The sequence below is a fragment of the Cyprinus carpio genome, chromosome B6 (genome assembly GCF_018340385.1).
Source record: "Cyprinus carpio isolate SPL01 chromosome B6, ASM1834038v1, whole genome shotgun sequence".
In the NCBI taxonomy this organism is placed as follows: Eukaryota; Metazoa; Chordata; class Actinopteri; order Cypriniformes; family Cyprinidae; genus Cyprinus; species Cyprinus carpio.
The window spans coordinates 13,424,324-13,442,175 of NC_056602.1; the positions used below are offsets into that span (position 1 = coordinate 13,424,324).

Sequence of the window (17,852 nt, forward strand, 5' to 3'; positions counted from 1 at the left end):
GTGGACGCAAGCGTCACGGGCGATGCGTGTATGCAATACACCGCTCACGCAACAGGGGGTAGTAGAGTCGGGTGATAGTAGAGTCGGGTCGCGTGATATTCAGATCACAATGGCAACTGAAGAGGAGTGTATTCTGTTGCTGATTTTACATCGGCTGCAACAAAGGCAACGCAGAGATAGACGGTGGTATGTTCGCCCTTTAAATCAAAAAAGAGATCAGGATGGGGAGTTTGTGTCTCTGGTGCTTCCCATGCGAAGCCTGGACGAGGAGAGACATTTCCAGTATTTTAGGATGTCGGCGCCAAAATTTGATGAATTGCTTTCACAAGTCGTCCGCTTTCTCCCGGACACTCACCAAAATCACCGCAACCCGATTGGAGCTTCGCAAAAAGCTTGCAGTGAACTTTTGCGGTACCTCACAACAGGCATCAGCCTGCAGGCACTCTCTGCCAGCTACAAAATGGGCACCAGCACTGTTTCGGGCATTGTAGAAGAGATGTGTTGTGCCATCTGGGATGCCCTTCAGGGGGAGTACATGGCCTTTCCTTCGAGCAGTCAGTGGCAAGACATAGCGGAGGACTTTTGGAGACAGTGGCAGTTTCCCCTATGTGTCGGGGCGATTGACGGGAAGCATGTTCGCATCAGAGCACCACCACAATCAGGCAGCGATTTCTATAATTACAAAGGTTTTTTTTCTATTATCCTTATGGCAGCTGCTGATGCGAACTATAGATTTATTTACGTCGATGTTGGCGCATTCAGGCGTGAGAGTGATGGAGGTGTGTTGGGCCGCAGTGCGTTTGGATCCAGACTGGCACAGGGCAGTCTCAATCTACCTGCTCCTGCTGTCCTACCGGGCACCACAACGCCCAGTCCTTTTTTTTTCTTGGGGGATGAGGCATTTCCCTTACAGGAGAACCTGATGCGACCCTATCCAGGTGAGAATAAAAAATAATTGATAGCAGACCTGCTCAATAAAATAGCCCAGAAGCAATGAAAAAGAATGCACTGGTCTTAGCTTGTTTATAGATTGTTATATATTTATAGTTAATAACATTATTTGTCTTCTCATTTAAGGGACGAACCTCCAGGATAGGAAGCGTATTTACAATTACCGACAGGCCAGGGCGAGACGCGTGGTGGAGAATGCCTTCGGTATATTGGCTGCGCGCTTCCGAATTTTCAGCCGCCCGATTGACTGCAAACCTGAAAAAGCGGTGAAGCTCGTGAAGGCGTGCGTGGCTCTCCACAACTTTCTGGCATCCACTGAACGTGCCAGATATATGCCCGCCACCTTTGTGGATGCGACGTCTGACACCGGAGAGGTCCAGCCTGGAGAGTGGAGGCAGCACGTTGCGGGGGACCAGAACATGGTCGACGGACCACGGTGTTTGGTCGGCAGCAGCAGACCCTCCCGGAGAGCGGCACTTGTCAGGGAGCAGCTGGCTGACTTCTTTTTATCAGATGCTGGCGTGTTTCCCCACCAGTACAGTGTGCTACGATTGGGTAGCACTGACCAATAAATTGATAAAAGGTCGCTTTGAAGCATGAGGTTTTTTTTAATTAGTTAATACTTTACACATTTTAACTAATATGGCATTGTGAAAACCAATACACATTTTAACTAATATGGCATTGTGAAAACCAAATGGTGACAGTGTAATTCATTTTCATATGAAGGCTACTGAACTTTAACATGTTTTACACAGAACATGACATAACAAATGTCTCAATAACAAATAACGTCAGTAACAGCATGTAGCCTACAATATTGGTAGACAAATTAAGTCGAATTTTAAAAGGGCTCATACTGCCGCATGAGCTGTTTGATGTCACGCATCAAAATTGCACTTTGTTCCTGTGGGAGATTTTGTAGAAAATGGCACAGGGTAATTACAAAAAGTGGTGTGTATGTCCCTCTTTTCGCTTTCCCTCTCCCTCTCTCTCTCCCTATCCCTCTCTCTCTCCTGCCGTATTTCCTGCAGCCTATCGAGGAGCGTACGCTCGCATGGATCCATAATCGGCCTGTGGCTTTTGCGCTTCCTTTTACCACCACGGGAGGCTGATGATGTCGGGGTGGTAGGGGGATGAGATGGTGTAGAAACGGTCGAAGCCACTAGTGTTGGGGTGGTGGGAGGGTCAGATAGAAGTGGGGAAAACTGGGATATGGATAAGTCGGGTTTGGGGGTAGATGGAAGTGCCTGATCTCCCTGTGCAATAATGCTTTCCTCCTCCTCATCATCATTATCGTCGCCCTCATCGTCTCCCTCACCTGCCTACACAGAAAGAAAATGTAGGCCTACTCCTGTTTCAAACGTCCTGACCAAATCAGTAGCCTACCATTCTCAGTAAATGACAGTTATAAAGGAATCAAAATAATAAAATATAACATAACATAAATTTAAATGTACAAATTGAATGGATTTGAATGTACACACACATCTCCCCCCCCTCTCTCTCCCCTGCCGTAGGCTATTTCAGCTTCTCGAGAAGGGGCACACAGCATTGACTTCTAGATAGGCTACACACAACGTTGTTTACATACCGAAAAATTTGATTCTGTAGTCCTATGCTTTATGAATTCACTCAGCCAGCTAAGTTGAGTCAATATTTTTGGGTAGCCGAAACTTAGCTGCCCCGCACCACTTCTGCACGCCACCTTCCACTTTTTGTGCGCCCTGGTGAATTTGTCACGGGCACTTTTCCAGTCCGTTTTTACTTTATCTATGGGTTTTCCCATCGCGGTTGCAACCTCTCTCCATGCATTTTCCAACGCTATTTTATTTGAATGTAATTGCGATGAACTATCGTATAAATGTGAATGAATACGTATAAGTTCGCATAATTTTTCCTCTTCGCCCGCCATTGTATTCAAACCTTCTTCTTCTTCTTCTTTCTGTTTATTGGCGGTTGGCAGACTAGCTTATTAGTGCATTACCGCCACCATCTGAACTGGAGTGTGGAGCATCGATGCATGTATATGTATTATATATGTATGTATATCATACTAAATACTACCACTAATAGTCAAAAATAAATAAATAAATAAATAAACAAATAAATAAATAAATAAATAACCATCATTATATTCTTATATAATTTCCTGTATCTTTAAGATATTTCAACAAAGCAAATCTAATATTCTTATTCCTTTTTAGCTTACTTAATATATCTACTAGCATCATGCTTCCACCTTCTTCTATTACTTTAGCTTCTAGCATTTGTCGTTCGTTGTTATATGCTCTACAATGCAACAGTACATGCTCTACAGTTTCACAAATCCCACAATGCATACATAATCCATTCGGATGTTTCTTAATTCTATTTAAATTTACATTCAATGCAGTATGTCCTATTTTAATTATTATTATTACTGATTCTTCTCGTCTTCTTAATCCCATGTCATTGTTACGTATTCCTACTTCCCTTTGAATTCTATATAGATGTCGTCCAGTCTTCTCTTTCTCCCAAAGTTTCTGCCATTCATTTATAAGAGCTTTCCTAATTATTGTTTTTGCTTCTGCCTTACTAATTTTTATGTCAATTCCTATCTGATTCAAGTTCAAAGAATTCTTAGCCTGCTTATCTGCCTTCTCATTTCCTTCAACTCCAACATGTGCTGGAACCCAAATAAATGAAATAAAAATGCCCTGATTTTCCATTCTATAAATATACTGCAGTATTTCAAGTATAACATCTTGTCTGCAGTTAGACTGGCCTGATTGGATGCTCTTTAATGCAGCCAATGAATCTGAACATATTACTTTTTTTTTTGTTTGTTTTTTTTCTATTTTCCTCTACCCACTGGAGAGCCATAACAATAGCTACCAACTCTGCTTTAAATACAGATAAAAAATCTGGGGTTCTTTTCTTAATAACTATTTCATAATGTGGAATAACTACTGCTATTACTGTTTTCATAGTTTCTGGATCTTTTGAACCATAAGTAAATATCTGTATAATATCATAATACTTCTGATCCATATATTTATTAACTCTTATTTTTATTGGATCACAATCCTGTTTCTTCACTTCATCTGTTAAATAAAGATCTACTATAGGCATTACAAACATCCATGGTGGAACCGCTGACATGTGTACTGTATTACGTATTCAAACCTTCTTCTTCTGTAAACACAATATACTTGAATTAATGTACAATACTTGCAATGTCGCCCCCACCGGCAACGCATAGTATTGCGTGCATCGGGGCGTCGCGTATCAAAAACTAGGACGACACATTTGGCTACGCACCGACGCATAATGGCGGCCGAAGCGTAGCCTCGGGGACGCGTATGCGTACAGATGCGTTGACTATGAAACGGCCCTAACGTTAGTGAGTTGCGGTGAGTTGTTGTTGAAACTCGAAAAAGATGGATAAAGCAAAAAAGCTATCGGGGGGTAAAATAGAAAAAGAAAGAGGGAAAAGGAGATGGCATGTCAGGGGATGCAACAGCAGCTAAATAAGTGGATGGTGAAAGGCAACAGGTAGGATTTAAAATGTGACGTCTATGCTTGGAGGCTTGCAAATACGTTATTCATGTTAACAGACTAGCTAGCGTTTGCTAGGGTTGCCACCCGTCCCTTAAAATACGGAATCGTCCCGTATTTAAAGGTAAAATGATGTGTCCCGTATCAAATCAATACGGGACGCGATTTGTCCCGTATTTTACAAATGCCAACATATAGTTGAATATACAAAAAAGTATATTGCACTGTTTATAATACTAATAGCAGTTATAATTAAATCAATTTCATACGAGGTATTAGAGAAGCTCATTTGCGCGTGATTCCATTTTGGCATCTTGTTTTCATGGAGACGGAGTCTCCAGAACGCGCGCAGTTAAAGCCCTTTCATGCGCTAAACCAGCGCGGTTTAAAACATCTAGAGCTCACTCACATCCGCCCTTTGAACACAAGACTCTCCAGACGTAGGGATGAATAGGAAAGTTATCAGTGTGTCTATCCTGTAACTAATGATGAACGTGCAGTTTGCAGAGAAGCATTTCAGTTGCTCAAGTTGGACTGTCTGATTTAAAGGGATAGTTCACCCAAAAATGAAAATTTTGTCATCGTTTACAGTTGTTCCAAACCTTAATATTTTCTTTCTTCTGTTGAACATAAAAGAAGATACTTTGAAGAATGTGGGTAACCAAAGAGTTTCTGGTCCCCAAGGACTCTGTTAGTATTTTATTTTATTTTTATTTATTTTTTCTTGAAGTTACTGAGGACCAGAAGCTGTTTATTCTTCAAAGTATCTTCTTTTGTGTTCAACAGAAGAAAGAACTTTAAGCAGGTTTAGAACAGCCTGGGTAAATTATGATTTATATAATTTTGATTTTTGGGTGAACCATACATTTAAAGTGACAGACACATCTGTGCTTCAAGGTATAGGACTATTGTTTTATTAAAATTGGTATAGTCTGTTAATGTAATATTCCATACATTATCAGAGCTTGGTAGAAATAATTATTATATATTTTTAGACATGATTAGACAGATGAATTAATAGATTATAATTAACGTTAGACTCTGTTTATTAATTTATCATTTATATTAATCATAAATGTATACAGTATGTCATATAAATTTTTTACAAATTACTATTTAGTATTTAGATAAAAATTGGACGAATAAATGTAGTCCTAATTTGAGCAAATGAATAATAAAAATAAAAAAAATATCCCATCCAGGTAGCAGCTGCAGAGCTGTCAAAAAAAAGACTAATAATAATTAATAAGTATAAATAACCAAATTTAAAATAAAATTAATATATTAATATTTTCCGTTGGAAGTTTGACGAATAAGAAAGCTTGTGCATGATTTTGGGGGGTGGGGGGTGGTGGATGGGGGGGGTGTTAGTCGTGAATGGGTGTCCCTTATTTTGCCTCTCTGAAGGTGGCAACCCTAGCGTTTGCTAACACTGGGAATGTAGCAGACAGAATATGTAGCTAGGTTGCTGAGCTGAAAACTGAAAAATATAAGGTAGCATTTACAATAAATGACAAGAATCTGGAAAGCAACTTTAATATCTCTGGTTTACTGTGGAATCATGCATAGATTTGCTACCAAACTTGGAGGCTTGCAAATATTAATGTTGACTGGCAAGTGTTTACCAAAATTTTTTGCTGCATACCCCCCTAACACTGGATAGTTGCACCCCTGGGTGTATATGCACGGATCAAGTTTATATGTATATGCGAGTATGTGCAGTTGTGTTTGTATGCAGCGAGTTTATATGTATGCGCGAGTGTGTGTAGGTGTATATGCATGGATCGAGCTTATACATATATGCGAGTGTCTTTTGGTGTATGCACGCGTCAAGTTTATATGTATACGCAAGTTATTCACAAGTGTGTATGCATTCATTGTTAACATTATATGTATTGGTATCGATTTCATATTAGTGTGCATGTGTATTTAATATATGTATTTGTGAACATCCAGTAGTATGCATGTATATGTGAGTAATGTATAGGTGTATATGCACGTGTTTTATACATGTATTCATAAGCGAAGTTTGATTTAAATCCTACGCGGCGCCTCATAGTGTTACACCAAATTCTGTGACCATCGTATTCTGTGACCCTAGTAGGCGCTGTTGTCACTGTTTGGCTCGAAGTCGATCAAACAGGAGAATTGGGTACGCAAACAGCGTACAGGTTCATGGCGAGCGTGCACATTCAATGAGCGCGTCTGTACAGTCTGGTCGCGTATATATATAATATATATATATCCTAAGGGAATTTCACACAGAAAGACTTTGATGTACTCCAAATGCACTGTGTACTTTATAAAAAATAAATAAATAAATAAAAAATACACTAAAAACCTAACCCTAACTTTTAATATGAACTACAGCTTTTACAATATTTAACTGGCATTTATTTATTAATTTTCTAATACTTTTAGTTTTTATATTTGTACTTCCTACTATTTAAAAATAATGGTGTGAAGTTGTGTTTTTTTGTGCATTGTCTCTCTTCTCTCTGTCCAGTTGCTCTCTCTCCTTTACTCCAGGTTCCTGCTCATAATTGACTGGAGAAGTGGATTGGCTTCTTCTGCACGTGTACATCTTTTAAAAGTCTCATCCTGAGAGATTATGGCTGTGTGTGTTGAGAGGACGCAGTTGTTGTTTCAAAGCTAGTCGAGATACTTTTACACACAACACTTTGTTGGCTTTTGTCTCTTTACCTTTTATGTTGTTACTATTATTATTATTATTCTATCAGTATTAAAAGGTAAACTGTAAAGAGAGACAATGCTTGAAGTAGAATTCCTTTTTCTCTTTATTATTATTATTATTATTATTATTATAGTATCAGTTTTAAAGGTAATGTGTTGATTGTATGCATAAATTGCTTTGTATGAGATGTTCGCCTGTTTTGGAACAGACAGGGATGACACCTATATTTTTGTTCAGTTTTGCTATGGCCCAGTGAAGGAGCAGAGAGAAGCAACATGCAACAGATGAATATCAGCAACAAGAAGTACAATTCATTTTCATTTATTGTGGGAGCGTTCCGGTCATTTTCACCTAAATGCCACATCACAAGCTTTAGAGATGAACAACAAACAAAACAGTGCCGACTTTAAACACTATCATAGACTAACAAAATAAAAGTGAACAAAAATGCAGGCATCTTCCCTGTCTTCCTGTCTGTTCCAAAACAGGAGAAAAAAATTATTTCTTCAAAACAAAACTATCCATCTCCTACAAATTTGCTTGTACAATTACTTATCCGTTTGTTAAAAAATACAAGGTGACTGTGTGGAATGTTTCTGTTGAAATGCTGATTACTCATCAGGCTTATTAAACTTAAAAGTATCATGAGAATAAACAATGCAGTTGTTTGCAGAATAGCCTATTTTGATTTCAAAATGCAACAACGATTATAATTGTTCATGAAGCTAACATCACACAAGAAGCAGTTAAAGCCTTCGCCTTACAAGTCAGAGAATAAATAGAATAAATGCAGATCAAGCATTTATTGACATTTTTTGACGTATAACTGTGCAAATTTCTCCAAAATGTTCCAATTCATTGACTACTTTCATGGGAACCACTTATTTTTTCCCATGACTGAGACATTATTTAAATGATAAACTCTTCATATAGTTCTTGATACATTTTAGTGTTGTATTTCAATATGTATATTTTTTGGTCCAATGGTGACCAATTGACCTTAGCGAGCTGTGCCAACACTGTGGGGAGAAGAATACTATGGAGGAACAAGGTAAGACAGGGAAAAAACAAAGACAATCGATACCTTGGCTAATTTTAAAATAAGTCCATCTGAGTGCTCTGATCATTCTGAGGCCCCATTCATGCATGGTACATCTTTCTTCAGAGGACATACACAGTATATGTATCACAGCTAGCTATATGTTTTACTGTATCTCAGATATTCACCCTAAATATCTTGGAAGCATTATTACAAGAGCCTTACCCCATGAAAGCCTACAGCTGTGCAGCGTGTCAATTTGAATCTCCACCTCCCCTGCCTTAATATTATGAGTGTTTAAGTTTTTGTTTAATTAAAGGTACTGTTAACCTGATATTACCTCACATATATATACATGTGTGTGTATATATGTATGTATGCATGTATGTAGAGTATGTATATAGATTATAGATAGAATTTGTGGTAAAACCACAAAAAAAAAAAAAAAAAGGACAATAAGTTTGAAAGGACAGATAAGTTTACGTGAAATTGAATTTACCTGTGGGGACTGTACATAACAATGGGGTCACATATTCTGATGCCCCCTTTAAATACATTAGTAGCCTGTTTTTGTGACATCAGCTTCATGAACTTTGTTAAACATTTAAGTTGCATACAAAATGCAAAAATAGGCTACTCTGCAAACAACAGGATTGTGTTTATTCTCATGACATTTTTAATTGGTTTAATAAGTCTGTTTAATAATGAGCATTTCTAAATAAACATTCCACACGGTCACTTTAATTTTTATTTATTTAAGAAGCGGTTAAGAATTTGTACAAACATATTCAAAAACATTCAGGAGTATCTACATTAGCTTACATAACACTTAAGGCTAAAACATAAGCAGAGGATTTTTTTGAATTAAAAAATAAAAAAAGTTGTTTTTTATCCATTTAAAAGTATAAGAAAATGAATAAATAAATCCAAGTAATTTAATGTGACAGCTGTACTGTTCATATTAGACCCAGATTCTTTCCTGGATAGGCTATACAGTAGAGGAGGTTGCACGTTGAATTGACGCGACCAGACTGTACAGACGCGCTCATTCAATGTGTACGCGCGCCATGAACCTGTACCACTGATATATATTATAGATCAGTGACCTGCACGCTTCCAATAATAACCAACTGCAGAACCGCAGAACCATTACGTCATAACAGTCTGAGGACGACAGCGCCAGACCGACTGTTTGAGAGCGGAAGTGGGCTGGGTAGCAGTCCGATGCCGGAAGTGTACGGAGTTCATGTTTAGACGTGTTTGTTTAGATTAGACAGTAAAAGGTTTTTAGACAGTAAAAGATAGACATTAAAAGGTTTTTAGACAGTAAAAAATAGACAATAGAAGGTTAAACTATGGCGGAGCACACTGTAGAACAAGGAAAAGAAGAAGAGAAAGAGGTAAAAAGTTACAGATTTGATAGATGCAACATACTTAACATTATAACGTTACGCTTATACAAGAAGGCTCTGTACTGACATTTTTTTTAAAGGAAGTATTTTGTAAGTTAGGCTAATATTTAGCAATGTCACAGTATCACTTTGTTGGGTTACATATTCATGGTTTGTGATTTAATTTGTTGTTGGCGTTGTATTTTAAAGCATTTGTTAAATGACTGACCATGAGAATTGCATTAATTGTGTTTTATTTCACCTATAGAAGCACATATCGATTTGGGGATTGTGTTAGTGCTACCACTTCTGATCCAATGCACAACATGTTGCAGAAATTTTCACTGCCCATTTTGTGATGCCAGCATCTTTAAACCAACAAGACGGAACAAATTGACCAGTCATATGAAAATTCACTTCAAAAAGGCTGTTGTTCATGGAGGTATGAACATCTTGAGTTATTTTTTTTTTTATATATACAGTGGAAATAGATATTTTTTTTTACATGTATGCATTTGGCAGACACTTTTATCCAAAGCAAATTGCATTGCATTTCAAGGTACACATATTCAATAGTAGTCCCTTTGGAATTCGATAGATGTAGATGGTTTTCTACATGATTTAGCCATCAAATATTAATTTATCTTCATTAACGTCTAAAGTTTGCAAAAGCATTGCACTCTGAAACTTGAGCTAAAAAAACTCAAAGAATTATATATTTGTATTTTGTTATAATAATATTTCATATGCATCCCATTAAACATTTAAACCATCCGGGATAGGTTTGAGTAGGTTTGGAGTTACACTCTGAAGCACAGGAACTGAGTGTTTCCTTTTTTTTCCTGTCATATTTCAGATTTCACATTTCGCAGATGTGGTTTGGGCTGCAGACAATCTTTTCATTTCCACTGTCTCTACTGTACAGCCACAATTCTGAGAAAATTAGATTTTCATAATCATTTAGAAGTATGTAAAGGGAAGCCGCTGTCCACCAGCACTGTTCATACTACTGGGACCCCATCAGCCACCAGCACTGTTCATACTACTGGGACCAGCACTGTTCATACTAAGAGGCCCTTCTTAAACTTGATCGGGCGGAAAGAAAAGATGATCTGGAACTGGCCAAAAAGCCTTTCATGTTTCGGTTCCAGTTTCAACAGGACATGGAAGTTTTTCTTTTCAAATGTCACGATGAAAGGCACCTCAGAATAAACTCCATGTGTATGGAGTTTTAATTTATGTTATTTATTTTTCTCTTGAGAATTATTGCTGTCAAATTTGTGCCTGTATAACTTTTATAAGATTTATTTTCTTTGGTTTGATTTTGTTTTATATAATTTATTTATTTAGTTTGATTTTGTAATTTTATTTAATTAGAAAACAGCAAGTGTGTGATTTATTTAAAACTAATTTTATTTAAATTTATATTTTTTTTTGTGTTTTCAGTCCATCATATTATTGTGTATGGTGGTCTATGTTGGTTGAGTATTTAAAGTTATTTTCAATTGAATAAAATGTTCAAACTCTCAAGCTTTGTTTTCATTGGATTATTTATTTTTAATTGTATGCTTTGTCTAATGTATAATATTGTTAATCAATCTTAAATATACATTTTCAATTAAATCGTTTAAAACAAAGTCTTTATAATAACGTTGTTTTTAAACTTTAAAACGTTCCAAAACACGGAAGTAGCGTAATTACTTGCCGCGCCCACTTCCGCTCTCAGACTGTCGGGCTGGCGCTGTCGTACTCAGACTGTTATGACGTAATGGTTCTGCGGTTCTGCTGTCAGACCTATCTCCACGCTGTTTGCGTACCCAATTCTCCTGTTTGATCGAGTTCAAGCCAAACAGTGACAACAGCGCCTACTAGGGTCACAGAATACGATGGTCACAGAATTTGGTGTAACACCGGTTACTGACTGTTCTTTGCGGTACCTCTGGCACGCGGTTCAACTACATCTGGGTCGTCCTTTCTGCAGTATACCACTCGGTAGCATGGGCGATGCTCCAGTATTCGGCGGCGGAACTTACTCAGCTCCGTTTGCGTCCTTTTAATCTTCTGTCAGCTCCACATCTTCCCTTGGATATTGTGTACATTCCACGTCGGGAATATAAAGACCCCTTAAAGGAACACTCCGACTTTTTGGGACTTTAGCTTATTCACAGTATCCCCCAGAGTTAGATAAGTCCATACATACCTTTTTCATTTCTGTGCGTTCTGTAAGTGTTATTTGACGCACCCACCGCTAGCCTAGCTTAGCACAAAGACTGGATGTGAATGGATAATGCTAGCATAGTAATCCCAATAAGTGACAAAAATAATGCAAACATTTTCCTATTTACATGTTGTGATCTGTATAGTCACAGCATGTACAAATAACAAGGCTATATGAGACAGAGACCATTTTTAATCGTATAAATACTGGGAACTATATTCTCACTAGGCGTAGGAGCACCGCTTACGTTTCTTTGGGCGGAGTGGCTACTTGGGCGGAGTGATTAGCGCAGCACACGAGACGCCCTGTTGATGGTTCCGTAAACAAAACAAACGTGACTAACTAGCTAGACGTGACTCGTGATCATGGCTGACTTTAAGGAATTGTCAGACTCAGAGTAATTTTACTGTGTATCAAATCAAGATCCAGAACGATATAGTTTTGAGCCAGGATACACAGACGAGGAGTTACAAAGTGCTGTAGAACACTCATCTCATCCTGATTAATAATTATCACAGAAAATGTATAAAGAATTATTACAGGAATTGATATATTTGAAATGCAATTTATTACAGCTGACCATATATATTCAACAGCATATAATACAGTAATGTTAGATAATTGCATTACAATAGCCAAGAATATGGGGAAAGTAATAGCAAAAGCCAAATAGTTTTTGCACAATGAACCCACAGACAGTAACGTTAGCCTACTATTTCACAAACATTTTCTCAAAAAAGAAAACTGCCCATCCCCCTCCAATTCATTAGCAAGTTGAATGTATTAGTCCTGAGAGTTACATTTAGCGCCGCTCATTTGTTATTGAGCGATACAGTGTGTTCACGACAACACAATAATAACAATAAAGGGGATACAGGGAGCCCCTATTCACGTAATAGTGTCACTACTAAGGTTATATTACATTAGCATGGCACTGTTACAGTATGGCTAATGTTAGTCATCTCAAAACATAACGGAACACTTACCGCAGCAACAGGTTATCCAATTTGTCCTGTCTTTATTATCGATGGGATGGCTGTATCCTTTAGCACACGTTTCATGGTCCGTGTGGCAACTTGCATTTTTTTTCAAAATAGTCGTCTACAGTAAAATGTTCAGAGCAAACGAAATACTTCGTGATGGTGTTTACAGGTGTGTTTGGAACTATACCCAGAACAAGTAGCCATCGATTCATCAGGTCAGCGTTTTTGGTTGGAATTCTATGAAACATCATAGTATTACCTAGTCTCCCCTGTTTATTGTCGCAGCTCTTTACAATACAGCGAACACCCATGACTGTACACTATAAATGTACTATCTAGTAATTGCTGACTCTATTACTCCAACTCTGAGCGAACTCTCTGCTCCTCACCACGGCGCGTCTCCAGTGCTGCGCTAATCACTCCGCCCAAGTAGCCACTCCGCCCAAGTAACGTAAGCTGTGCTCCTATGCCTAGTGAGAATATAGTTCCCAGTATTTATACGATTAAAATGGTCTCTGTCTCATATAGCCTTGTTATTTGTACACGCTGTGACTATACAGATCACAACATGTAAATAGGAAAATGTTTGCATTATTTTGTCACTTATTGGGATTACTATGCTAGCATTATCCATTCACATCCAGTCTTTGTGCTAAGCTAGGCTAGCGGTGGGTGCGTCAAATAACACTTACAGAACGCACAGAAATGAAAAAGGTATGTATGGACTTATCTAACTCTGGGGGATACTGTGAATAAGCTAAAGTCCCAAAAAGTCGGAGTGTTCCTTTAAAAGTTTGTAAACATTGCAACGTCTCCGGTGGGCGGGGCTTAGCTGGAGGCAAAAAGAGGCGCGGACGCAATGTTGACAAGCGTAAACTAGAACGTTTTAGGAGGTATTTATTAAACATGGATGCAGAAGAAGGTTCGGAACTGTCCGAATATGTACAGTAACTGACTCTGCGGGACCGTGACAAAAAAAATAATAATAAAAAAAGTGGGAGTTAGCATACATTTATCAATTAATTCAGTTGATCACTCAGTTCACTGACCAAACTGGTTATCTGACCAAAATATAATGACGAGTGGATAACATTACAGTAGCCTAACTTATTTATTTATTTATTTTAGCTAAGCCTGGTGTAGTTCTTGTATCTTGTTCTCATTGGAAACATTTTAACCAGGTTTTGGATATTTCCTAGACAACATATGAATTACTTTCGTGTGGTTTGGGGAATTTTGTCAAGGCTTATTGTCTAATGTAACATATCGCTGGGCTAACTATGATTAGCAATGTGGATTATTTTAAGAGACCATTCAAAGGATGGCACACACATCTATCGCTGTATGTTTGTTTAACATTTAAGCTAGCTAGTGCGCTGAAGGTTGGCGACTTTTCACCTATAAAACATAAACTTGCTGATTTGTACTAGATAAAACCAACACACCAGTACATATGCATATATTATTTGACCTAATATGAAGTGTGCACTGCAAACACGAGCATTATTTATGATCGTCTCTGTCTAGTCTGTACGCCGTATTGCATTCAACCACAATTGTCTTCTTGATTTCTGTGAAGGAATGTCGGCCGGGATCCGGTGAAACCTTAGTTTTGAAACAAAAGTGCTGTTCCTTCTATTCTGGCAGCCAAAAACACAACAAGACGACATTTTAAAGTCAAAACCTCAAACTTTCAGCGCGCCTGCTATGAGTTCTTCCTTATGTTTTGCCTCCAGCTAGAGCGGTGACGTCACAGTGACGTAGGCGATAAAGGGGTCTATATATCGCGGGTCTCGGTGGAGTTATAACACCGATGGCTCATGTCAAATACGGTCCTTTTGGTCATCTAAACCACGCCCGCCTAGGAGGCTTACACGGACTGTCAATCGCAGTGTATTAATCAACCCGGCCAGATCGGTTGGCAACAATTCTGGTAACAACAATTTTTTCTTTGGATTACTTAATATAGAGATTGCTAATGTGTCGTCATCATGACGTATTCCCAGTGGTGAACGCAAAGCATTTTGGGAAACCGCGGCACAAACATAACGCGCCAGACTTCTATGCATGGAGGGAAGAACGCTGTTATAAACTGGAATAGTCGTTATCACGATAGAAGTGGCGTAAAGCTTAAGAACGGAATATCCTTTTATCGTTTTCCAGCATGGAAAAATAATAGTACAAGCCATGTTTCAGAGGTGACAAAAAGTTGACGAATGGCATGGATAACGTTAGCAGCAGGTAAGTAGCCCAAGATTACCTTCGATAACACTCCACACGATGGTGTGTTCAAAACATTTTCACAAAGGTAAGTTACAATTACTCTCTGTAAATGTTATGTTGTGGGTAAATAACCAGCGTGTTTTTGTTTGACTCAACCAGACCATTAGATTTAACGTTAGGCCAATGTTAACTGTTAAGTAGCATGAAATGGCTAGAAGATGAGCTTAAGTTACCAACGTACTAAAGCGTAACGTTAATCATTTTTAAATGTTGTACATCTAGGCTACATAGCAATTTATTTGGTGACTGTGTTTGCAGGCAAACCTGCCTATGAAATGTTGGAGTGTGATCCTGACTGGACCCCTTCTCTGTACCTCGGCCATAGGTCAACGCTACGAACACAGACCGGTTCAAGCCCTTTTGGAGAATTATATACCATGCTCACATCTAATATGTAAATGTTTATTGTTTTCCAAAAGATTTTGTAATGATTCACATGTAATGATTTTTAGCCATGTCTGTAAATAAAATACACAAAGACTGAATGAAATTCTGCCTCCTTTATCTGTATTAAGGAATAATTGTGCAAAATCAGTGTTCTTTGGTTGCAAGCACATGTACATAACTTAAATAGTAGTAAAAATCCAACTTAATTTCAGTTTCTTTACATATTTAACATGTAAATACATTTAAATGAATACATTTACATTATAAAAAGTCCATAGAAAACTTTGTGTGTGTACACTTAGTATAATGTAGTTGTAAATATATGGGTGCTGGAAGTTGGGCAACAGTTTGACGTCCCTTGACCAGTCGCTCTGCTCATAAGGATCCAGTCTTTTGATTCCCTTTTTTTCTCGTCATATCTCGTCTTTGCATTAGGATTTAGTTTTAGGTGGTATGGTCCGACAATGTTTTCTTTAGTCCGATGCATTTTGTACGATTATATTCTGTTTTTCAGGCTAATTTTTCATTATTTTCATGCCAGAACACTAGCCTGCTATGCCAGCCCATGTAAACTGGCCAAACATACCCATAATTCTTTGCGTTCTGATGACGTTGCCGCCCAGTTGGTCACATGTCTTAGCGATCTCTATACGATCGCTTTCCACAAGGACCCCTGGTGTACGATCTACTGTCTGACCGTGAGTTTGACTTTCTCTGTCTAACTGAGACATGGCAGAAACCAGACGACTTTTTCCGTCTAAACGAGTCTGTTCTCCCAGGATATAGTTATGTTTGTAAATCTCATGATACGGGAAGGGGAGGGGGGCTAGCAATACTTTTATAAAAAGAAATTAAAAGTATCTCATTTAACTTTGTCTACATATTCTTCTTTTGAGTCAATTGCCATAAAAATCAATGGTGCAATTCCAACCATTCTCATAACTATCTACCGCCCTCCCAAGAGCAATAATTCCTTTTTAACTGAATTATCTGAACTCTTGACTTATCTATGTTCCATATCTTCAAATGTTATCCTTCTGGGTGATTTTAACATTCATACAGATAATGTCAGTAATGCATTTACAAGCGAATTTTTATCATGTTTGGATTGCTTTGGTATACAACAATTTAACACACTGGCCACTCATACTAAGGGGCATACTCCTGATCTTGTTTGGTGCTCTGGTATAACACCTTTTAATTGTACTGTTTCTGATCTATCCATATCAGATCACTTTCTGGTGTCATTTTGTGCCAAATTGGCCATTTTTAAGGTAAACCTGTGTCGCCCGATTACATTTCGGAATATTAAGAACATTGATTTGCCTACTCTTGCTGATGAACTTGCCATCTTTTCCAGTAAATCTGATTTCACTACTGTTGATTAACTGGTAAAATTTACGATGATGGATTGAACATGATTTTAGATGAATTTGCACCTGTGAAAACTCGAACGGTTTCATTTGTGCATTCATCTCCTTGGTTTACACCTGACCTGCATGAATTTAAAACTAAAGGCCGTAGGTTATAGCGGCTGTACGTCAGGTCTGGCCTTACTGTTCATAAAGAAATGTATGCTGAACATAATCAAAATTATAAAAATGCACTGACTAAAGCTAAATCTGATTACTACTCCAACGTAATTGGAGTTAGCAATGGGAACTCTAGGTCTCTTTTCTTGGTGGTAAACAATATTCTGAAACCACCTGATTCTTTGCCATCTGATATGTATTCCACTGACTTATGTGATCGCTTTAAATGTACATCGGCAATTACTTACTGGTACTCTTCACAATGACTCCTGTCAGTCTATCACTCACACACCTCCCCACTCTGTTTTCTCTAACTTTACACTACCAACTATTTCAGAGATAGTGGGTCTGATAGGTAAATCTAAATCTTCGACTTGTCAGTTAGAACCTCTACCTGCTCCTCTAGTAAAAGCTTGTTTACCAGCCCTTTTGCCGTTCTAACACTGAGTTGTTAGAAAAGAAATGTATACTGACATCACTGCATGATGACTAAAGGAACTGACGAATCTGTTCTATGAAGCGGTTCACTTACCCAAACTTCCCCAAAAGAATCGGTTCGCGAAAATTAATCGGACTTTGCATCACTAACATCACTAAACTGTAACATCACAACAGGGAAGGACCATATACTTCACAAATAGTACGGAGATATTAGTCTTTTTTTTTATATACAGGGTATCTGAGCATGCATATATTTAGAAGTCCAATGTTTTAGACCTCTGCCATGTATGAGTATTGTGGGGTATTGCCCCCGTTGGCCATGTCTGAAGTCTGAGGTTTATGCTGGGATTTGTAGTTTCCTGACCTAGAAGTCTGTAGCGTTTGAATGAGGT

The 17,852-nt window shown here is 38.1% G+C and overlaps 1 protein-coding gene and 1 long non-coding RNA gene across 2 annotated transcripts; both read left to right on the forward strand.

Annotated features, from left to right (window-relative positions):
• Window positions 1-425: 425 nt before the first annotated feature.
• Window positions 426-1,537, forward strand: LOC122137556 (putative nuclease HARBI1). The gene is made up of 2 exons (XM_042725185.1): window positions 426-938; window positions 1,078-1,537. The coding sequence occupies exons 1-2, from the start codon at window positions 461-463 to the stop codon at window positions 1,521-1,523; spliced, it is 924 nt and encodes a 307-aa protein (XP_042581119.1). The 5' UTR covers window positions 426-460; the 3' UTR covers window positions 1,524-1,537.
• Window positions 1,538-7,439: 5,902 nt separating this feature from the next.
• On the forward strand, window positions 7,440-10,851 carry LOC122137665. The gene is made up of 3 exons (XR_006155012.1): window positions 7,440-9,625; window positions 9,885-10,058; window positions 10,473-10,851. It is a non-coding gene; the product is annotated as an uncharacterized LOC122137665 (long non-coding RNA).
• The last annotated feature ends 7,001 nt before the right edge of the window (window positions 10,852-17,852 follow it).

Coding starts and splice junctions, on each gene's coding strand:
- LOC122137556 (XM_042725185.1), top strand. CDS start 461: ATGGGCACCAGCACTGTTTCGGGCATTGTAGAAGAGATGTGTTGTGCC. Junction 939..1,077: donor CCTGATGCGACCCTATCCAG/GTGAGAATAAAA, acceptor TTCTCATTTAAG/GGACGAACCTCCAGGATAGG.